At 43.5% G+C, this 24,738-nt stretch overlaps 1 protein-coding gene across 1 annotated transcript in view; it reads left to right on the forward strand.

The window, feature by feature from the left end:
* PHC3 (polyhomeotic homolog 3) overlaps positions 1-24,738 on the forward strand; it is a 374,591-nt gene that overhangs the window by 53,132 nt on the left and 296,721 nt on the right. The window contains exon 3 of the mRNA XM_069213181.1: positions 1,547-1,705. Within this exon, the coding sequence (XP_069069282.1) occupies positions 1,547-1,705 (159 nt within the window). The remainder of the gene's footprint in view (positions 1-1,546; positions 1,706-24,738) is intronic.

Raw genomic sequence — 24,738 nt, forward strand, 5'->3', positions numbered from 1 at the left:
TGAAATGTAGTGGGAGGAGGAGGAGGGGCTCGTAAGTCTTAGTGCGAAGCGTAATCGTTTAGAAAACTGTCTCTTAGCTTCATTTCAATGTTCTCCAAGCCCGGTACCCTGGTAAAAAATGTTGCGGCATTTTGACCTGTTGTAGGGGTCTTCTCAGGATGGAGAACTGGAAATTCTTAGAGTAGGCTGCCATGTGGGAAGTTAACTAAGAGGCCTTAACGGGAACTCCTGTCAGAGGGTGGGATGTTTGGCTTACAGAATAAACGATCGCCAAATGTCTCAGCCCAGACTGCTGCTGTGTTTCATTGAAAAGTGCTCTTCAGTATTGGCACATCCTGTTTCCAACATCTTCAAACCCGCAGCAGCATGTGCTGGCTACACTTTGATAGGTTTATCCTAAGTACTCCAGGCACATTATTTTTTGTAATGCCTTGCTTTGCTTGATTTTGTTCATTTCTGGGTTCCGGTTTGAAACTGTCTGGTCGCTCCAAATCAACTGTGCCAGATGAATTAAAAAAAAAAAAACTCTATTACAGATCATGAAATGAATCTCAAAACCACAATAGGATAACCACACCTAACCATGCATCAAGATGTGATTTTAATCGAGTCCTCCCGGTTTTCACTTATTCGAGCTGAAGCATGCCATGTAAGTGAAATGAAGGCAAATAACCTTTACAGTTATCAGATTGTGGTACGGTGGGACTCAAATCAGATACTGAGTTATTTTGTTTATGTGCTGCCAGTATAATACGCCTTTGTTGCAGTAATTTGATGCTGTGGGACTATGGGGGCAGCTGTCTATAGCAGGAGAGAAGGAATACAACAACGGTATGTCAGGGGATGGGTGTAGCCCCTGCATTTCATATGAGCAGCAGTGGAAGCATCCTATGCTGGAGGATCATACGTGTAGCCAACATGTGAGCGTGTCTGGTGCTGTCTGGACCCCTTTCCTCTGTTTTATTCCACGACAGTAAACATGTTACCCTGTGTCAAGGTCCTGATTACTAGGGAGGGTAACCAAGTCCTATAGTTACGCTTCGGAAGTTGAAGGACAAAACTTGTACTTCTCACCAACACTCCTCCAGTCTGAGGCACCTGTCACAAAGGGTGAGAATAGAGCTCTTCACCCCTTCTCTTCCCACTTCCACCTCAGTGCTTCCTGATGTAGTGTGAAATGAGTATTCCTACTTTCCAACCCCTCTCCCATACCCTGCAGTGAGGGTAGAAGTAGTAGAGTGAATGGGGACCTGTGTTCTCTTCCCTGATCTGCAGCTCTGATCTTCTTTGTAGTCCCACTGATCCAAAGGTTGCATCCTCAGTCACATTACTGGCAGAGGGAGTCACACAAGATGTATATAAGATTTCTGCAAATCCCCTTCGCTGGCCCTGATTTCATGCTGAACTCCTTTATACTTGTCAAACATACAGGATTGATTATAATACATGTTTCCACTGATTGAAGATCTTTGATGAAGCAATAGCTGTGCTTACAAGAGAGAAATCTGTTGAAAAGTATAATACCGTTTTCTTAATGTTTCACTAGGTCATTCAGCAAGCCCTGCAACGTCCTTCAAGCTCAGCAGCTCAGTACCTGCAGCAGATGTACGCAGCTCAGCAGCAGCATATAATGTTGCAGACAGCTGCTCTTCAACAGCAGCACATGGGCAGCTCCCAGTTGCAGAGTCTGGCAGCTATTCACCAGGTAATATTGAAATGGGACCGCCATGACTGGACTACATGGAATATGGAGGACGGATTATGAATATTCTAAATGTATAACAAATGTATTATCAACTGGATTTTTTGCACATAACCGTAACTTGAATTATGTAAGGAATATATCCTAAATGGGGAATACTTAATTTGGTAGATGTACACCAGTCGGTGTCCTATGAAGTGTAAGGTTTAGCAGTCCTGCAATCTAAAGTAATAAATAATTGCATTAAATTATCAGCCACTATGCAGTGATACCCCGTTGTTTGGACCACTGGGGGTGTGACATCGGAAGTGGACCTGATAATCTATCCCAAAAGTAGCCTCTTCGATCAGGAAGCAGTCATGTGCACTCAGGGCTGTACACACAGTTCTTTACTTAGATAGAAGAGTACCCATTCACGCAATGCTTTTTGGCCTGCCGGCCTTGCTGACACTTGCACCCAGTGGATGTTTCAAATCATATATCAAATAAATTGATCAATATTGACTCTATAACCTAGTCCCATGCCCTCAACCCCGACAAGGGGGAGCGTGCCAATCCTAAAATAAAGAGAAGAGTCTAATAACATTACAACACACAAAAGGATCAATTGAACTGGGTTCAAAATTGTATTGAAATTAGATCATATATGTATATATTTACTTTTCATGTTTCCTTCACTGTGTGACATACAAGTGTTTGGAAAAAAGTGCTTGTGCATACGTGAGGTGAAAAAATAAAAGGTAAGAGATCAGTATCACACATTACAATAATAAACCATATAATATTGGGCCTGTCTGACGTTTTTATAATCAATCAATTGCCAACCACAATATGTGGATAAGGTGCATAAATCAATGTAGTCCCATTGTAGACTTTGTAATCAGTCGAGGGTTGTTGATTTTTCGACCCTAGACAGGTGGAGGCCAATTAAAACCTTCCGGGCAGGTCTTCATCAGGAAAAATTGATGCTTGAGGGGAGCAATGAAAGGGAAGTTGGACCTGTCAATTGATGATTAAAGGTGTATGTAACGTACAAATTAGGACTTAAATTTAGGGCTCTCCCCTAGTAGTCACAGTGCTCACCTAGATTCAATATTAATCTCATGAGGAGTACTTGTTGCAAATCATATACAAGGCGAAGGCTCACCAGCTCGTCATCCTTTGGGGGCCCAAAGTGCTCTTAAACCGAACGATTTAATTAGATGCGTCCCTGAAAATGGACCTCATTCGTCTGCGCTGTAGAAATTGTGCAAAATCATTATCCAGTTAAGGCGCCAGGGTGATAATAAATCCTAACCCCAATAAGAAGTGTACTCCCGCTACCGATAGGGACACTTCGATTTGCTTTAAAAAAAGGAGCCATCTGATTCAACCAAGTATTGGCTCTAAAATAAGAAAACAATAATAAAGTTTATGGGGGGACATTAAGAAAACCCCCGGGAATATGCACCCAGCATGGGGATTAGGTCTGTTACCTCTGTGATACAAAGTGTCTCTGCAGCGTCCACGGCTACACGGGCATCAGAAGGGGGGACATTAATTAGGTGGACTCCAGGTCAAAGTGTACACGGGAGCTTCGCGTCATGGAAACTGACACCGAGGAAATCCTAATAACACTGAAGCATGTCCACGGATAGATGACTCGACCACCGTGAACACGATGCGCCGTGCTAAATCTTGGTGCCTTGTGATTACAAATGAAATACACCTATCACTGGTAAGCTTAAATCCTCCATATGTAAACATTCTCAACTAAAAATTGGACCTCTCATTCTTGATATCTCTCCAGTATATCATCGGTGCACTTATATCACATAATCAATCCACATCAAAACAAGGAGCTAGGGTATACATACCACTTTAGTGATATATAGCCCTTACCCCACATAATGGCATTACAGTTAAGTATAGTCGGATCACATAGGGAATATAAATGCTACACACTACAAGAAGAAAGGAATTGTACGTGTCTGCAGCCTTTGTTTTATCCACCACATAGCTCCTCTTTCCCTCTACCACCAAAGACATTTGGTACATCCAGTACTCGTGCTTAGAGTAGGAAAGAATATGATCCCTCCCTGCATTTCTCCCAATATGTCCCTTTTAAAAAAATGTAAATCTCTTTAATAAACTTAAAACTATTAATTCAAGGACAGGCCAACAAGTGGCCATTGCACTTGCTGCAACTTCAGTCAACCGAATTGCTTATACAGTTTTTGTTAATCTGGATGAATTAGGTGCTTGTATTACTTCAGCCTCCCGGTGAGCACGAGCACAGTGCTCAAACCTCTGGAATCTTCGGTGCGCTCCTCTGCGTCCCTGTATTTGGTTTGGAGCCATAGACAGGTTTTCGGGGTTGTGTTCACAATCTTAATTAGTGGTGTTTGAAGTGAAGGCACGTGAACCACCTCAAATTATTTAATGAGTGGAGTAATCGTGGTGACATCAGGAAAAGGATGAATAAATGGGCGGCACATGTTTTAGGAGGTGATAACCAGATAAGACATCCGTCACGGTGTCCTGATAATGGGGTGTCTGGTAACAATAGCACTAATGATGGCCCCATCACAGTCGGCGCCTGTGATCAGGAGGGGTAGCGAATTGCACCTGCAGTTTACAGTTATTTTAGGGGCAGGCCATCGGAATCTGTCCACGTGATCACCCGTGTCTGGTAGTCAGTGATGGAGCCATCATTAGTGGTGTTGTTACCAGACACCAGACCACTCGTAGTCCTCAACTAGAGGTGAAAAATGGGTGGACTGTGTAGTTATGTTAGGTCTGGGGGGAAGGAGAGGAGCTGGGGAAAAACCACGGAAAGGAAAGTTTCCTTTACGGACTAGGTGGTCTCACACACTATATAGTGTCATGCTTCATCATATGACCACCTAGCCCCACCCAGGTAGGACAGTGCCACCTGGGCGGACTCAACCTCACTGTTAAAAGAACAGGAGGGAGTGCGTAAATTAATCTTATTCCTGGAGATAGGGATCCAGCTATACTAGGGAAATAAAAACACCTACTAAGGTACCCGAGTAACTTTAATGGGGGTCCTGTGTGGTGTGGTTAAAAAGGATGGGGAACCAGTGTGAGAGCAATGACTCACAAGGTCACCTGTCTAAAATGGGGTAGCCGACATGTTTCTGCCCTTATGGTGGAGCTATGGAAAGTCTCTGGGCATTCATCAGGGCATTGGATCCCTGTAGTGATTCCTACTTAAACACTGCGAAAATAATCACAAATGGAAGGGAGGGCCTACCTTAACCAAGAAAATATCTGGGGAGGACCTAAAGAAGAAGGGGAGAAAACAGACCAAAACATAGTGAATAATAAAACACAGCACACCAATCCACACGTGTCAAAATTCATGCACGCCGCAGAAGTGCTGGTTGCAAAATTTTTAAATCGCAATAGCATCGAGGTAGGTAATGCACGGTACGTGTGAGGATGGGAAGACAATTTCTTACCCTCACAGTTGAGGCTACTAGCCTCTGGTATCCTGGAGAGGGAGCGTCCCCTTATAGTAAGACTCTAAGGTTCCAGGGGAAAAAAGGGGAAAGGAACAGGAGAGAAAACCGATAATCATAAAGGTAATTAAAGGAATGCAGGGGAGGGGAAGAGAAGAAGAGAATGAGGAGAAAGGAAAACAAGGGAGAAAAAGAGGGTGACGGAGTAAAAAGAGAGGGGATCCAAGGATAGAGGGAAAGAGGGAAAAAAGGAAATTAGAGGCAAAGATTATAGATCAAGATGGAGAGGAGGAGATAAAAAGGAAAAAGAACAAGAAGAAAAAAGAAGAAAGAAGAAAAAAGAAAGAAGAACGAAGAAAAAGAAGAAAAGGAAAAAAGGAAGATAGGAAAAAGGCGGAGAGGAAAAAGGGAAGGGAAAGGGAAGTAGGAAGATCAAATAAGAAAATAAAATTTAAAATTAAATAAATCCAAGGGAACAGAGATGTCTTATCTGTGTCTCCCACGCTGTCTGACTCACTGCATCAAAGGTGGGCGCTCTCTGTGCGCCTATACCGACCTGTCATTCAGGACCGCTTGGATACAATGGTCTGGTGGAGAGGGGTAGATATAGTGGCCTTAATTAGGACAAGAGGCAGCTGATGTGAATCACCGTCGCGGCCCAGGGGGGCGGGGCCGGAAGTCCGGAGTTATACCTCCAAATATGGTCAAGCCCGAAGTGGCCCTTAATGGCTATTAGAGTGCCGGGGGCCGGAACCCATGAAAATCCCCTCGGACGTGCGCCGGGGGGAAAACAGCCTTGTCTCCGTGAGAGGAAAGGCCGGGATGAGGGCGCGTCAGCCTGAACTCCGCCGTCGGCGGCGACGCTCGCCCTGCGAGTGCTGTAGGGAAATGTAGTTTCCCAACAGCACACGCGGAACGCCAGCTGAGCAGGCCGCCGGAAAACAGAGCTCTCGGGCGGCCTAGTGCGCTCAGGGAGCGCAAACTGAAAACGGGGGGGAAAAGGGGGAAAAAAAAAAAAGGGAAAAAAAGAGGGGAAAGGGGAACAAAAAAGCGGAAAGGGGTGGGTGGGGGGGGGAAAAAAGGGGGGGAAGGGAAAAAGACAGACATGAAAGAAAGGGGAAGTGGAAGGGAGGAAGGGGAGGGGGAACGAGGAGAGACCAAGGGCAGGGGGGGAAAGGAGGATGGAGCTGAAAAAAGGAAAGATTAAAGATGAAGATAAAAATAAAAAAATAAAAATAAAAATAAAAGTAAAAATAAAGGGATAAAAGGCAAATATATATATAAAAAATTTTTTTCTATACATATAATGAAATAACATAACAAAGATGTAACTGAAAATAAGAAGGGGAGGGGGGTGGGGAACAGAAGAAGAAAGGATGGGGGAGGGAACAGAAAAAGGGGAGGAGAAAGGAACAACCAAGAGATGAGAAAGATAAAGAGAGAAAGAAGAGAGAAGAGAAGAGAGAGTCCATGGGCAGAAAATTCTGGGCAGAAAAAGTTCTTCAAGTGGGTTCTAGGGTTGCAGAGAGAACCACGGTATCTCATCATTTAATCCAACCGTGTCTGTGTGCAACCTCCAAATCCAACGTTGCTCAGCCCTAAAAAGTTTTTCAGACATGTTGGTGGTCGAGGGGGAAAATTGTTCCAGGACTGTCCATGACATGTCGTCTGGGGAATGATTTTTTTGTAAGAAATGGCTGGTAAGTTTAGTAGCATCTCGTTTGCACCTGATCGTGCTCCTGTGCTCACAGATTCTGATGCTAACTTTTCTTGTGGTCATCCCCACGTACTGAAGTGGGCAAGGGCATTTGATTAAGTAGATTACGTTTTTACTGTTACAATTGGTAAATGATTTTTGCACCCAAGGGGTTCTAAGGTTGAGGTTGATGGTGGTGGATTTTTGGGTAAAGGGGCAAACACTGCAGTTGCCGCATGGGTGGTGACCAGCAGGGGGGGCCAATTGCCAGAGTGTGGTCTGTGCGGGTCGCCGTTTCTCCTTTGGTCTGGTATGGACCACCATATCACGTATATTACTTGCTCTCTTATACGCGTGTAATGGTGGATCAAAGGGTAAGCCACCTGAAGTCAGGATTTTCCAATTGTCTTTTATGATCTTTTGAATTTCATTAGATAAAGGATTAAATGTGGTCACACAAACGATCTTGTCCAAACTTGACTTTGGTGCGTGGGGCTGTAGCAGCTGGTCTCTATTGTTATTGCGCGCTCTTTTTAAAGCCCTGCTCACTAGGTGTGGGGGATAGTCTTTGGTGTGTAACTTCACAGTTAATTTGTCTGCATGTTTGCGATAGTCAATCACTGAAGAGCAGTTTCGTCTTAACCGTAGGAACTGCCCAACCGGAAGGTTATCTCTTAGAGCTCGAGGGTGGAAGCTCTGATATTGTAACAGATTATTACAGTCCGTTGGTTTGTAGTATACCTCAGTGGCTAACCCTCCATCATTCTCATAGATAAGTAAATCCAGGAAAGGTAACTTGTTGTCGCCTATGTTCATTGTGAACGTGAGGAAAGGGTTTGCTCCGTTAAGCCAAACTGCAAACGCCTGGGCTTCTGCCCTACTTCCCGTCCATATTAGAAGTACATCGTCGATGTATCGTTTCCAGAGTTTTATCTGGTCACGGTAGGGGTTCTCCTCATTCAAAACAATTTGTCTTTCAAAATGGTCAACGTATAGACATGCTAGACTAGGGGCGAATGTGCTGCCCATTGATGTACCCTGTGTCTGTAAAAAGAAACTATCCTCAAATTTAAAGTAGTTTCTGGTGAGAGCGAGATGTGCTAAGTCCAGGATAAAACCCGGAGGGGTTTGGGATTCATTCATGTGAGTTTCCAGCAGGTCACTTATCACTTCCAAGGTAGCCTCTTGCGGAATATTGGTGTATAGTGACTCCACGTCAAGGGTAATCAGGAGCTCCTTGGTTTTGTCAAAGGTTATAGAATCCAGTAAAAGGAGGACATGGGTGGTGTCCTTCAAATAGGTCGGGATTCTTTTAACTAGTGGTTGTAGAAAGAAATCCACGAATTTTGACAAAGGCTCTAGTGCTGAGCCTAGACCGGAAACTATGGGTCGTCCGGGGGGGGGAATCTTTTCTTTGTGTACTTTTGGTAAAATATAAAAGTACGGGATTTTCGGATTGGTCTGTATCAGGAAAGATGCCTCATGATCTGTAATCCAGTTGTTTTCTTTCCCTTTAGATACTAGGAAAGTGATTTCTTCTTGAACATCGGTAGTAGGATCGCGTGCCAAACGTTTGTAGTGTCTGGTGTTCCCTAGTAGTCGCTCACACTCGTCTTTGTACATTTGTTGTGGGAGGATCACTGTAGCCCCACCCTTATCTGCTGGTTTTATAATGATGGTGGGGTCAGCTGTGAGGCCCTTCAGTGACTCTATTTCGATTTGGCTCATATTGTGGAATATTTTGTTGGGAGCTTTTGTGAGACCATTGATTCTTAGGGATACTGATTTTTCGAAGGCCAGTACCTCCGGGGGCATTTGCCCTGCCGGGGGACAGAAAGTAGATTTGGGACGTAGTCCCGTGTTCTGTGTGGGAGTTTCATATTCCTTCCCAAGGAAGAAGGTCTTTAGGCGGATCTTACGGAACAGGCCCGCTAGTTCTGTTCTAGTTCTGAATAAATCAACCTTCGGGGTAGGTACAAAGTTCAAACCTTTGTTTAATGCTAGAATTTCGGTTTGGCTCAAACTCCGGTTGCTTAGATTGATGATGTTTTTTGTCTTTTCAGGGGCCAGTTTCACTTTGTCTTGCTGGTCCCTGGGACGGGATCCCTGTGTAGTGGATTTTCCAAGGCATCCTCTTTTGGGCGCCACTGTACCTCTTTTCTCCTCCCCCTGTCCCTCCCGTGACCTCTGTCTAAAAAAGGCGGCGGGGGTTCGGGAAAGGACCATTGGGCTGGGTGTTGCAGGTAGGGTGCTTGATATTGTTGAGGAGGGCCATATTGATTTGGCCAACCCCATTGTTGGTTAAAGTAAGGCGGGTAAACGGGAGGAGCCGGTGGAAAATTCCATCCTCCTCGACGTTGCCCACGCCGCCCACGGCGATATCGTATGTTTCCTGAAGAGTTACTGTCACTGTCTGAGCTGATATTGCCCCCGGATGAGGTGTCAGAAGTGTTGGTGGAATTCTTTGCTACATAATCAGGTTTAGTGTAGGGATATATCCTTTCCAGGGAAAAACGATTCAGATCTTTTTGGAATTTGGCTATTTTTTGCTGAGTTAGGTATTCTTTATATTCATTCATGTTTTTGTTTACCTCCTCCAGTTTCTTTTTGAAGGAGAGAATACTCACACCTGACTTCAGGTTGTTCTCACTGGTTTTTATCTGGACCAGTAGGGTTTCAGAAAGCCTAGTGGCTGTTTTTATAATTAATATCAGCCAATCTCGAGTGCATTTCCATGCTATAAGTGACCAATCTTTACGAAACTCAAAGTCGTCAAGGAATATGCGGGGCTCATTAGTAACGAGTAGTCCGTTTGGTGCAGAGTTACTACGGAGGTATTCCGTGAGAACGGCTCCATGTAGTATAGTCTTTACTTGGGAGCGTTTTAATTCCACTAGGGTGTCCCAGTCCCCCAGTTGGGACAAACTCTTTGACAGAGCCGTGTCCCCAAGAAGTGAAGGGGCTGCGAGGATAGCTGATACTTCCTCTTCATTGAAGGAGAGACCATCTGCCATGGTGTGGGTGGGGGGAAAAAAACAGAAAAGGAGGAGGGAAAACAAGGGATCTGAATGTAGAAGACAGACGCGGGAACCGAAGTTCTAAGGGACGCAGACGAGGTAGGGGTGCTCACTGAGAGACAGCAAGCTATGTCTCTCACAATCGAGAGATAAGGATAAGAAAGCTCTCGCAGCCGGGCGGCTGCTCTACTATCACATTACACAAGGGAGAGCGGATGGGAGCAAGGGGAAAAAAACCAAAACCGCACTCGGCTCCCACAAGAACACAATCACAAAAAAGGGGAGTGCGGGGTTGTATATAAAGTGGGGGGGTCAATAGTGTACTAATTGTGACGCTAGACCACTCGTAGTCCTCAACTAGAGGTGAAAAATGGGTGGACTGTGTAGTTATGTTAGGTCTGGGGGGAAGGAGAGGAGCTGGGGAAAAACCACGGAAAGGAAAGTTTCCTTTACGGACTAGGTGGTCTCACACACTATATAGTGTCATGCTTCATCATATGACCACCTAGCCCCACCCAGGTAGGACAGTGCCACCTGGGCGGACTCAACCTCACTGTTAAAAGAACAGGAGGGAGTGCGTAAATTAATCTTATTCCTGGAGATAGGGATCCAGCTATACTAGGGAAATAAAAACACCTACTAAGGTACCCGAGTAACTTTAATGGGGGTCCTGTGTGGTGTGGTTAAAAAGGATGGGGAACCAGTGTGAGAGCAATGACTCACAAGGTCACCTGTCTAAAATGTAAAAGTCAAAAAATAGCCAAATTCCAAAAAGATCTGAATCGTTTTTCCCTGGAAAGGATATATCCCTACACTAAACCTGATTATGTAGCAAAGAATTCCACCAACACTTCTGACACCTCATCCGGGGGCAATATCAGCTCAGACAGTGACAGTAACTCTTCAGGAAACATACGATATCGCCGTGGGCGGCGTGGGCAACGTCGAGGAGGATGGAATTTTCCACCGGCTCCTCCCGTTTACCCGCCTTACTTTAACCAACAATGGGGTTGGCCAAATCAATATGGCCCTCCTCAACAATATCAAGCACCCTACCTGCAACACCCAGCCCAATGGTCCTTTCCCGAACCCCCGCCGCCTTTTTTAGACAGAGGTCACGGGAGGGACAGGGGGAGGAGAAAAGAGGTACAGTGGCGCCCAAAAGAGGATGCCTTGGAAAATCCACTACACAGGGATCCCGTCCCAGGGACCAGCAAGACAAAGTGAAACTGGCCCCTGAAAAGACAAACAACATCATCAATCTAAGCAACCGGAGTTTGAGCCAAACCGAAATTCTAGCATTAAACAAAGGTTTGAACTTTGTACCTACCCCGAAGGTTGATTTATTCAGAACTAGAACAGAACTAGCGGGCCTGTTCCGTAAGATCCGCCTAAAGACCTTCTTCCTTGGGAAGGAATATGAAACTCCCACACAGAACACGGGACTACGTCCCAAATCTACTTTCTGTCCCCCGGCAGGGCAAATGCCCCCGGAGGTACTGGCCTTCGAAAAATCAGTATCCCTAAGAATCAATGGTCTCACAAAAGCTCCCAACAAAATATTCCACAATATGAGCCAAATCGAAATAGAGTCACTGAAGGGCCTCACAGCTGACCCCACCATCATTATAAAACCAGCAGATAAGGGTGGGGCTACAGTGATCCTCCCACAACAAATGTACAAAGACGAGTGTGAGCGACTACTAGGGAACACCAGACACTACAAACGTTTGGCACGCGATCCTACTACCGATGTTCAAGAAGAAATCACTTTCCTAGTATCTAAAGGGAAAGAAAACAACTGGATTACAGATCATGAGGCATCTTTCCTGATACAGACCAATCCGAAAATCCCGTACTTTTATATTTTACCAAAAGTACACAAAGAAAAGATTCCCCCCCCCGGACGACCCATAGTTTCCGGTCTAGGCTCAGCACTAGAGCCTTTGTCAAAATTCGTGGATTTCTTTCTACAACCACTAGTTAAAAGAATCCCGACCTATTTGAAGGACACCACCCATGTCCTCCTTTTACTGGATTCTATAACCTTTGACAAAACCAAGGAGCTCCTGATTACCCTTGACGTGGAGTCACTATACACCAATATTCCGCAAGAGGCTACCTTGGAAGTGATAAGTGACCTGCTGGAAACTCACATGAATGAATCCCAAACCCCTCCGGGTTTTATCCTGGACTTAGCACATCTCGCTCTCACCAGAAACTACTTTAAATTTGAGGATAGTTTCTTTTTACAGACACAGGGTACATCAATGGGCAGCACATTCGCCCCTAGTCTAGCATGTCTATACGTTGACCATTTTGAAAGACAAATTGTTTTGAATGAGGAGAACCCCTACCGTGACCAGATAAAACTCTGGAAACGATACATCGACGATGTACTTCTAATATGGACGGGAAGTAGGGCAGAAGCCCAGGCGTTTGCAGTTTGGCTTAACGGAGCAAACCCTTTCCTCACGTTCACAATGAACATAGGCGACAACAAGTTACCTTTCCTGGATTTACTTATCTATGAGAATGATGGAGGGTTAGCCACTGAGGTATACTACAAACCAACGGACTGTAATAATCTGTTACAATATCAGAGCTTCCACCCTCGAGCTCTAAGAGATAACCTTCCGGTTGGGCAGTTCCTACGGTTAAGACGAAACTGCTCTTCAGTGATTGACTATCGCAAACATGCAGACAAATTAACTGTGAAGTTACACACCAAAGACTATCCCCCACACCTAGTGAGCAGGGCTTTAAAAAGAGCGCGCAATAACAATAGAGACCAGCTGCTACAGCCCCACGCACCAAAGTCAAGTTTGGACAAGATCGTTTGTGTGACCACATTTAATCCTTTATCTAATGAAATTCAAAAGATCATAAAAGACAATTGGAAAATCCTGACTTCAGGTGGCTTACCCTTTGATCCACCATTACACGCGTATAAGAGAGCAAGTAATATACGTGATATGGTGGTCCATACCAGACCAAAGGAGAAACGGCGACCCGCACAGACCACACTCTGGCAATTGGCCCCCCCTGCTGGTCACCACCCATGCGGCAACTGCAGTGTTTGCCCCTTTACCCAAAAATCCACCACCATCAACCTCAACCTTAGAACCCCTTGGGTGCAAAAATCATTTACCAATTGTAACAGTAAAAACGTAATCTACTTAATCAAATGCCCTTGCCCACTTCAGTACGTGGGGATGACCACAAGAAAAGTTAGCATCAGAATCTGTGAGCACAGGAGCACGATCAGGTGCAAACGAGATGCTACTAAACTTACCAGCCATTTCTTACAAAAAAATCATTCCCCAGACGACATGTCATGGACAGTCCTGGAACAATTTTCCCCCTCGACCACCAACATGTCTGAAAAACTTTTTAGGGCTGAGCAACGTTGGATTTGGAGGTTGCACACAGACACGGTTGGATTAAATGATGAGATACCGTGGTTCTCTCTGCAACCCTAGAACCCACTTGAAGAACTTTTTCTGCCCAGAATTTTCTGCCCATGGACTCTCTCTTCTCTTCTCTCTTCTTTCTCTCTTTATCTTTCTCATCTCTTGGTTGTTCCTTTCTCCTCCCCTTTTTCTGTTCCCTCCCCCATCCTTTCTTCTTCTGTTCCCCACCCCCCTCCCCTTCTTATTTTCAGTTACATCTTTGTTATGTTATTTCATTATATGTATAGAAAAATTTTTTTTATATATATATTTGCCTTTTATCCCTTTATTTTTACTTTTATTTTTATTTTTATTTTTATTTTATTTTTTTTATCTTCATCTTTAATCTTTCCTTTTTTCAGCTCCATCCTCCTTTTCCCCCCCTGCCCTTGGTCTCTCCTCGTTCCCCCTCCCCTTCCTCCCTTCCACTTCCCCTTTCTTTCATGTCTGTCTTTTTCCCTTCCCCCCCTTTTTTTCCCCCCCCACCCACCCCTTTCCGCTTTTTTGTTCCCCTTTCCCCTCTTTTTTTCCCTTTTTTTTCCCCCTTTTCCCCCCCGTTTTCAGTTTGCGCTCCCTGAGCGCACTAGGCCGCCCGAGAGCTCTGTTTTCCGGCGGCCTGCTCAGCTGGCGTTCCGCGTGTGCTGTTGGGAAACTACATTTCCCTACAGCACTCGCGGGGCGAGCGTCGCCGCCGACGGCGGAGTTCAGGCTGACGCGCCCTCATCCCGGCCTTTCCTCTCACGGAGACAAGGCTGTTTTCCCCCCGGCGCTCGTCCGAGGGGATTTTCATGGGTTCCGGCCCCCGGCACTCTAATAGCCATTAAGGGCCACTTCGGGCTTGACCATATTTGGAGGTATAACTCCGGACTTCCGGCCCCGCCCCCCTGGGCCGCGACGGTGATTCACATCAGCTGCCTCTTGTCCTAATTAAGGCCACTATATCTACCCCTCTCCACCAGACCATTGTATCCAAGCGGTCCTGAATGAGAGGTCGGTACAGGCGCACAGAGAGCGCCCACCTTTGATGCAGTGAGTCAGACAGCGTGGGAGACACAGATAAGACATCTCTGTTCCCTTGGATTTATTTAATTTTAAATTTTATTTTCTTATTTGATCTTCCTACTTCCCTTTCCCTTCCCTTTTTCCTCTCCGCCTTTTTCCTATCTTCCTTTTTTCCTTTTCTTCTTTTTCTTCGTTCTTCTTTCTTTTTTCTTCTTTCTTCTTTTTTCTTCTTGTTCTTTTTCCTTTTTATCTCCTCCTCTCCATCTTGATCTATAATCTTTGCCTCTAATTTCCTTTTTTCCCTCTTTCCCTCTATCCTTGGATCCCCTCTCTTTTTACTCCGTCACCCTCTTTTTCTCCCTTGTTTTCCTTTCTCCTCATTCTCTTCTTCTCTTCCCCTCCCCTGCATTCCTTTAATTACCTTTATGATTATCGGTTTTCTCTCCTGTTCCTTTCCCCTTTTTTCCCCTGGAACCTTAGAGTCTTACTATAAGGGGACGCTCCCTCTCCAGGATACCAGAGGCTAGTAGCCTCAACTGTGAGGGTAAGAAATTGTCTTCCCATCCTCACACGTACCGTGCATTACCTACCTCGATGCTATCGCGATTTAAAAATTTTGCAACCAGCACTTCTGCGGCGTGCATGAATTTTGACACGTGTGGATTGGTGTGCTGTGTTTTATTATTCACTATGTTTTGGTCTGTTTTCTCCCCTTCTTCTTTAGGTCCTCCCCAGATATTTTCTTGGTTAAGGTAGGCCCTCCCTTCCATTTGTGATTATTTTCGCAGTGTTTAAGTAGGAATCACTACAGGGATCCAATGCCCTGATGAATGCCCAGAGACTTTCCATAGCTCCACCATAAGGGCAGAAACATGTCGGCTACCCCATTTTAGACAGGTGACCTTGTGAGTCATTGCTCTCACACTGGTTCCCCATCCTTTTTAACCACACCACACAGGACCCCCATTAAAGTTACTCGGGTACCTTAGTAGGTGTTTTTATTTCCCTAGTATAGCTGGATCCCTATCTCCAGGAATAAGATTAATTTACGCACTCCCTCCTGTTCTTTTAACAGTGAGGTTGAGTCCGCCCAGGTGGCACTGTCCTACCTGGGTGGGGCTAGGTGGTCATATGATGAAGCATGACACTATATAGTGTGTGAGACCACCTAGTCCGTAAAGGAAACTTTCCTTTCCGTGGTTTTTCCCCAGCTCCTCTCCTTCCCCCCAGACCTAACATAACTACACAGTCCACCCATTTTTCACCTCTAGTTGAGGACTACGAGTGGTCTAGCGTCACAATTAGTACACTATTGACCCCCCCACTTTATATACAACCCCGCACTCCCCTTTTTTGTGATTGTGTTCTTGTGGGAGCCGAGTGCGGTTTTGGTTTTTTTCCCCTTGCTCCCATCCGCTCTCCCTTGTGTAATGTGTTACCAGACACCACACATTATCAGGACGGCTGTATGTGAATTAATGGAAAATATTTTCCTCGAAATATATTGTCATCGTTACAATGTAATAGAAACATTTTTTATCGAATTCTAGATTTTACATTTGTTTGTTTCTTTTAAGGAAACCTTTTATAGAAATGTCTTTTTTTTCTCGAAAAAGGCTATTTTTAGTCCACAGCAAACTATGTTATAGTCGTGTGAGGCAGGAGTTTATGTTTACATTTCGTCAGATCAGCTGTCATTCTAACTGGAAGGCAGCAGAGGGAGCAGCAGCACCAGACTTCTGCTAGCTCCTCAGTCACACCGGAGGTAAAGTTAACCATATGCTGACACAAATCTGCTTTACAACGTTTATCTCAGTTCATTGCTGGAGGAGATGATTCCAAACAATCCAGAAAGCATAAGTAAGTATACAAAAAGCTTCTCTTTTTTCGCTACAACATTGTAACATACAGCAAACACGATTTTCTTCGAGCCATAGCGTTTAGTTTGACTATGTACATTTAAGCCGTAAAACATGAAGCCTTACCTGGTATTAAAACACAACACAATTTCCGTAAACACAAAAAGAATCTGCGTAATAAAGCCATCGTTTCTTCTGTTCTCCATGTGAAAAGTTGAAATCCTCAGTTTTTTTCCTCAGGGAAGCGTGCTCCTTCAGCACTGTGATCAAAACAGACAAACACTGTCCCCACGCAGCAGATGTCTTTAACCTTTGTGCCAATTTAACTATAAATTGTTCCAGAGTTCTATTTCTAGTGACATTTTAACAATTGTTGCTGTGTTTAACATTCATTAAATCACTCATGGCTAGGGGCTGTTTCTGTTTTAGGGCTGAAATTCCTACACATTCAAACAAAAAATATGAAATACAGCTATTTGTTTAGAGATACAACCGTATCTCTAAAGAAATCAATGCATTTAAGTCTGGGCTGTCTGTCCCGGGCTTCTTGCCCCGCTTCGTTTTGAAGCATGAGAAGGAAGCCAGGCAGGATGCAGGGCTGACTGCTCTGCAACCCTGAATTTCCATTGTGGTCTATGGCAGTATCCACTATAGACCAGTGACGCTTTTACCGTCATGATTGTGGGTGCTGGGGTCTTCATCCCCGCCTGAGGGCAGCCATCTGTCATTAACAGTCATAGATCCCACCCTTTCCCCATTCGTCACACACTAGGAGTGGATGCAAGCACTTGTAATTTTGTGCCTTTTCTGCGGTCAGTGTTGTAATGCTAATGTATTATCTCTTTATTGTACTGAGACCTCTTGTCGATGTAACCTCCCCCATGTGACACTCCAGGCCTTGGCTGCAGATCGCTGGCTCCTTTATAAGTGTAGCTGCTGTATCTGTTCTTCGTGAAACTGTTCCAAACGACGAGCAGGATTCTTGCTCCTTTGCAAAACGGATCTAAATATTCAAGTCAAGCACAAGTGGAGACATATGTGCTTACAGTAAAGGAAGTTATCTGATGTATGGTACTAAAACTGGCCCTGTCTTCATGCCCTTAACATTAATGCCATAAACATGGATTGATATGCGAACAAAGAATGATACAATGTGTGTTAATGTGTGTCAGCCATTTAGTTCCTCTCATATCATGTTTTACTTAATGTTGCATTCCCCAAGAGAGTTAGCTGTTTCATCATGCTGTGTCTGTGTGCATTGTATTACTCTTGCATAGTGCATACTTTGACCCGTGCCAGGTGTTTATGAGGGGTTTCGATTGAGACCCTGGTGCTGAGGCTGAAGACAAAGCAAGCAAAGTGCCTGACAGTGGGTTGGGCTCTCTGCAGAGCACACAGAACAATTGTAATGTATTCCAGTTGCAACCAAAATTCAATGTAAATGTGTGTGAAGGGGTGCGTATAAGTTAAAATATTCAGAAAGCAAAAGCAAAATGAAATAAAGTGCTTAAATGTGAATGAGTGCAGTGTATGTTTAGGGTGGTAACATGAGGGAGATGCAAGGGAATGCATTCAGGAGAGAGGGTAAAGAGGGTGCTGAAGAGGAAAGAGAGGAGGTTGAAGATGTGCTGATGGTTGAGATGTGGCGAGATAAAGGGCATACATATCTAAGTAAAGCACCCATAACTGAAGGCCAAACTCATTCCATAGGCCTCAGTAATATTTATTTCACAGTCTCACTATTTCATAATTGAAACATTTCCAATGTTAATTATTTATAACTAACCGTTGTTGTTACTCATTTATCTTAAACAGCTAACAACTGTTGACAAAGCCAATAATACTGACCGGGTCTAGGTGTATGTCAATTGTTGTATTATATTTATGGATGCAGTGACATCTCAGTGGGAAACCAAAATACGGGCTGGGTGGCACACTGTGGCAATCACAGAAATGTATTTTACATGTTCCCTTTTAGAGAGCCCGCACTGTTGTCATCCCACTTAAAGACCCGTCGGCGCATATTTCTGTGTGATTGATTACAGCCAGCAGCTGTGGGTGCTTCGCCTGGTTGGAACATTTTCTTCCAAAGTTGATGCTTCATGCTTGCAATACACTGAGCAAGCACACACTTTAAAGGGCCTGACGTTGCGTTGTACAACTTGCACATTAAAGTAACTGTTGAACGTTTTAGTGCTGCAAGATATTTAGCATTTTTTAATGTGTTTAGTATTTCAAGACTATATGTTCCCACTGCTTTATAAACCTTCCATTCTCACTAAATTCATTTGCTTTCAAATGCACCATTTGGCAATCTTTTTTCAATTTTTTCTTGGGAGGAGGACTCACCTTGGACCCCATGTTTGTCCATTCAGCTTGCTCGCTTCACTCGCTACATAAAACTCATACCCAACGTTTATGCCACACCACTTTCAAATGTCACCAGCCATCACTGCTCTTGACACCGTTAAAAGCTCCTTTAAATTTTCAATTTAAATGCATTTCCATTTGAATGTTCCCTCTAGTTGTCGATGTTTTAGTGTTTCCTTATAAATGATTCTCCTTTAATAAGGATTTCCATGACTCCATTTACTCCAATATGCTTTTTATGTTTTTGTTCTTCTATGAATTCACTTACTACCGATTTTCTGATGGCCTCAGCCAAAAGCACCTTAACACTAATCCACTCTAGGTGAGCCAACATCCCACTGTAATGCACTGCACGACCTTTCTGTCCTCCTGAACCTTGAAGTCCTTGAACACTCAAGATGCTAAGGAAGAGCACATACACTTGATATGATTACTGGAAAATATAGGGGAAAACAACCCCTCTCACAACCAGGATGTGAGTTATTCATGTGAAGCACATTATTGGCCTTATTGACACTGTTGCACCCTTATGTATAATGTCATGGGAGATTATTGTTGACTAAAACTAACACTGCTACTGAAGACCTCACAAAACTGTACCCATTGCAACACATTACCAATAACACGGCTAGCACTTTTAAGATCCCCGTCTCTCATCTTCAATAGACGATCAAAGCAAACTTCAAGCTAATTGCAACACAATCAGTTTCAGAGCAGCAGAGTCACTCCAAATGATAGAATTCTTGTTTGGAATACTGAACTGCAACCTAGGAATGATGCTGTGAGAGTTTGTCTATGCTCAAGTAAGTCGGTAATCTGAAAAGCGTATGTATAAGGTGATTTATCGACCAATCATTCCGCCTAGTGGCACTAAGACATCAAAGAATTCCCTTCAATGTAAGAGAACACTTGAGAATGAGCTACGCAAACTGAAAGAGGTGGGGACAAATAAAAAAGTTGAAGGACCCACTCACTGCGTCTCACCAACCATGGTTGCCAACAAGCGCAAACAGGGAGAATTGTTCTCTATTGATCGGAGGATGTTACACCAAGCCATAAAAAGAGACTTGTGTCACACCAACTGTCGCCCTGATAAAGAAGTGAACAAAGTGAAGGGCTTTTCCAAGATTGACCATAAAGCCTTAAAGCAAACAGTCATCACCTTCGCCTATCCAAGTCACCAGGATACATAACCACTTTCTGTACACATGTGGGTCTTACAGTTATAAACAGCTAAACTTTGACTTCTCAAACGCAGCCAAAGTTTTCAAAATGCCATTCAGGAGACCCTGTCTGGACTTCTAGGAGTCATAAACATCAGTAATCACATCTTAGTACACATAACATCTATAACAGCACCATTATCGTCTCAGAGTGTTACTGTATCAAATCTGAGAAAGTGTCCTCAAGCTACACTACTGAAAGTGTGAATTCCTCATGCAAGAAATTTAATATTTGGGCACAAATTGACTTGTAAAGTAGTAGCACCAGACACCAAAAAGACAAACAACATTGGTGCAGCTTCTCAATCTCAGATTGTCTCTAATGACCGCAGTTTCCTGAGGATTTTCACATACAGTGGGCACTTCATACAGAACCTGGCCTCACTGATTAAGCCAAGGAAAGGCTTACCGAAAGTTGATTCCACCTGGACCTGAATCAGAGAACAGGAAACATGTTTCTGAAACACTAAGAACTGGTTACCCTGAAAGACTACCATGACATTGTATGACCTAACCAAGTCAAATGAGATCTCAGTTGAAGCCAGTCCCACTGGCCTGGGTGCAGTCTTGTATCAGCAGCAATAATATCACCATTGTGTAGCTTTGGTGTGTACCTGCAAAACCATTACACAAACAGAACAGCACTTTTCTCATCAAGAAGGAGGTCATAGCCGTACTGTGGGGTTGTTGTCATTTCCCCATCTGTCTACACAGAATACATTTGAAGTGCAGAGACAACACGCCACATGTGTTTCTTTTTCAAGTGTCCACAGCCATACCAATTCCTTGAATTGAAAAATTCAGTACTCCAATTACAGGAGTATCTGTTCATAGTTGTTTAGCGCCCTGGACAAGGGAATCTAGCAGACCACTTACTGTATCAACCAGCCAAGGTACTAAATAAGAAGCAGCACAGGCCACCAAGATGGAGGAATATGTCTGAATCTACATCAGCTTCCGGAGATTTGAGTGCCTCTTGGTTGCAGAAGATGCAGTTCGAAACAACAACTGGCGATCTGTCCTGCAGATACTATCACAACAGACAGAAGTCAGGAGTAGTCCATAACCCCTTTACAATGTCCATGACGCACTTATTGGTCCATTAAGTCATATGTCTAGCCCATTGAGGGCTTCCATGGATTTGAAAAAACTGGATTCTATTACTGCTAAATATGTGGTTCCTAAAACTGGACTAACTAAGTAGAAGATATCTTAAAGAGCTGCCTACTGTGAATGGACCATCATGGCCTCCGGCACCAATAATCCACCAATAATCTTTGAAGACATGCCTACGTTCCATGGACACCTCTTAGTTAATATTTCCTATATGCACTGCTTCCAGTGAAGGTTGATGATAGCTAATTGCCATAAGTAGATATCTTCCAGTCAACCTCTGATGATGTAATTCCAAAGTTACAAAAACTAATTGCAACACTTGTTTTTTTTGCAGTTTTATATAGCGCGAACGTGACCCAAAGGTACTGGAGCACTCTACACGAGCACCAGTTATGTTACAGAAGGACACATTCAGTTTTTGGAGGCAGAGGGTGATTAAGTGATATGCCCAGAATCACAAGATGTTGATCCGCTCACCTGGTTCCCCAGCCCCAAAGTTTGCAGCTCTGGCCATTATGCTACATCCTCTCCCCAACACTTGACCTTACCAAGGAATAACGTATGTAAAGCTACCCACCATTCCATAGGCAAGAATTTGCTTCGTACTTCTCATCACTCAATGCAAAATCACACCCAGATGACCTCAAGTAAAGAAGAGGTTTATGAGAATTCTCAACAAAGTACTGAAAATCTCTAAGTTAGAAAACCACAATACAAAAGAGGTATTTTTGAATTTCCTAATGAATATTGGAACAGACTGCACACCTCCCCTCCTCCAGTAAGAATATAAGCATTACTTTTGTTCAGCTGCAGGTAGGTAGACTCTCTCCATCTATTCAGGATGGGTACCCACCTTGACCAACAATACATCCATCTAGAAAGGAGTTGTAGGAGCAAACTAATAGAAGGATAAAAGCAAAAGAGAGTAGCTTTTCACAAGGAGACACTGGCCATTTGAGAAACAGATCTTCAAGTAGTAAGTTCAAGACTCCATTTGAACCACAGCGATGGGCAATGGTTTCCAGAAATAGAACTATGGTTCTGCCAGGTGGAATTATAAAATCATAACCAGCAATGAATCTTATTTTGATACTGTTTACACCATAAATAAATGAAACAGTAACTGGGGGGGGCAACCTCCAACTTAGTACCCTAATTTGATAAACCCCAGGAGACATGACTTTTTATCATTTCAAGGCTGCATTGGTTTCTTTATAAATCTAATGTGATTTTCGTATGCGGGTAAATTTAACTACCTGGGTCAATTGCTGATATGTTACCTTTAGTTGAGTGAAGAGTACACAATCCCAGATGGTTTACCCAAATCAAAGTAAACATCTCGTCAATATAACTTAGATGGAACCCATTTGTACGTATTTATATAGTAGTTATCACTTAGACTATGTATGTTTTTCATGCCATTTTTTTATTCTACCAGCTGTTTATGTAGGGAATCTCAGTCCAGTTATTTCTCATAGAGAAATAACTGGGTTTTTGAAGACGTAGGCATATTCTTCCTCCCTTCTCTGTGTACCTGACACAAGCATAAAGGGTATTGTTGCAAAGCAGTTCCAGATATATATTTTTGATCTATGAGAGGTAAGCTGTTTTCAGGACCCTGGTGGCAAGATGAGTTACAATGTGTAACGTATTTCGCTTCTACTTCTGATTCCTAGACGCACAACTTGTATTTTATTATTTTCAGCCAAGTTGTTAGGAGTCAAGGTGTTATGCTCCTCCTATACCTTATCACAGTGCCACAAAACACCCAGTACCAGTACCCCCAACTCCATTTGTGTTATTGCAGGTGCCACAGGAGCAGGACCACACTTCTCAGATGTGCCCACACACCTTTGTGCCAGAGGTGGAAGTGGGTGGGATCTGTAGGGCATGATGTGCCCATACTTTTTTCAGTTTAACAAAAAGGGTTTTCATACTTCACTAAAAGAGAACCATCTAGGATTGCCCAGGCAAAATTGAAAGGAGTGAGTTTCCAGTGCCGTGAAGCCGAGGGAAGGATAGACACCTAAACATGATACAAGCTTACTTTCCAAGGTGCCTATTGACCTAACACCATCTTTAGTAAGGCAGTGACCAAGGTACTCAATTTTTGAAATATTTAACCTACACTTATGTTCCCTCAAAGTAAGACCTCATTCTTTAAACTTACTCAAAAAACTTGATTCTGTCATCATGTTCCTCTTGGGTTTTCCCAAACACTAAGACATCATCTTAAAAGATTTAAATTCTAGAAAGGCCCCCCCAAGACATCTTCCATGACCCTTTGGAACACAGAGGCTGCAGAGCTCAAACTAAATGCCAGCCTCGTGAACTTGAACATCCCAAATGATGTGATGAAAGTGGTCAGGCCCATAGATGTATCGTCTAACCTTGATCGGATGATAAGCCGACCTGAGATCATCTAAAGTAGAAAAAGCAACAGCCCACACAAGTAAAGAGAACATCTCCGATATATTTGGAAGGGGATACTTATCAGCAATTACACTCGTAATAAGACCCCCTCAGATCTACACATAGCCTTATTTCACTGGAAGTTTTACGCGCAAGACCAACAGGCGCGAGCCACTCAGTTGCCTCCGTCTCAACAATGGTGCCATCACTTTGCAACTTGTTAAGTTCTGAGAGCATGACGTCTCGTAATGCCAGAGGTACACCCCTCACCTTGCAGGATACAGGTAATGCCCCATCTTTAAGCTAATTTTATGAGTGTATTTGTTGAGACAACCGACTTTGTCAGTAAACACCTCTATAAACTAATTTCTCAAATTTGTAATCATTAGTTCATTTCCTCCTCCCACCCTGTGAACATACACCTTAGGTGTAGGAGTTTGAACTATTTCTTCCTTCTTTCCTTCAGGATAATGCTAGGTTCACTACTTGGATCCAATAGGATTTCAAGATAAACTTGGTGTAGCCAGATGATGATACTATCTTCTTTACACGAGATACAGATTTTACCCGCAGTTAAACAACACTTATACTCCTAGTCGCACCAAAAATATCCTAGTAATTTTATCGTTTGAACACCATAAGCAAGTGGTTTAATGTCAGGTTTTAGTAATTGGACTTTTCATTTAAGTTTTTCTTTTCTAATTAAAATGTTCTTTGAACTAGAGAAATTTTCATCCCAGAATCCAACAACATCTTAACTGAATAACCATTGACTAATGGTCAAAGGTACCTTTGTTTCTGTGACAATTAATCTGGAGTACTACCTCGCCACAATGTACTTCAGCACCATCAAACCCTACACGTCACACGATTAGTTTTTGAAGATGATTTGCAGTACTTAGCAAAGTGTCCAGTTTTCCCACAACAAAAGGCAGGACATGACTTGTTATTATCAAGATGTTCACCACTTCCACAACAAAAGCACTTCCTTTTACCCATTTTCTTGGTGCCAACAGATGAGGATATATCAGTTATGGTAGGAAAACTCCCCACAGGCTTAGCAGAGGTGCTATTAATTGTTTGTACCTTCTTGGAACTAGCAGTACAATTGTCTTTTTTTAGCACCTCGACACTAGCAAGAGAATGTTCAATGCGTTTGGCAACAATTAGTACCTCATCCAAAGTAGGATTGTCTTTCTGCCAAATTTTGTCCTTGATTTTTTCAATACTGCATCCTAGCATAAATTGGTCATCTATACGTTCTTCTAATAACCCCTCAAACTTGCATGTAGTGCCTAACCTTCGTAAGTCAGTGAAGTAAGATTCAATTGATTCTTGTGTTCTTTGATTGTGCCTACCAAAATGGTAGCATTTCAAGATAGTACTCACCCTTCATAAACAATGCTTATCTAGTTTAGCCAAGCA

Source organism: Pleurodeles waltl, chromosome 11 (genome assembly GCF_031143425.1).
Source record: "Pleurodeles waltl isolate 20211129_DDA chromosome 11, aPleWal1.hap1.20221129, whole genome shotgun sequence".
NCBI lineage: Eukaryota > Metazoa > Chordata > Amphibia > Caudata > Salamandridae > Pleurodeles > Pleurodeles waltl.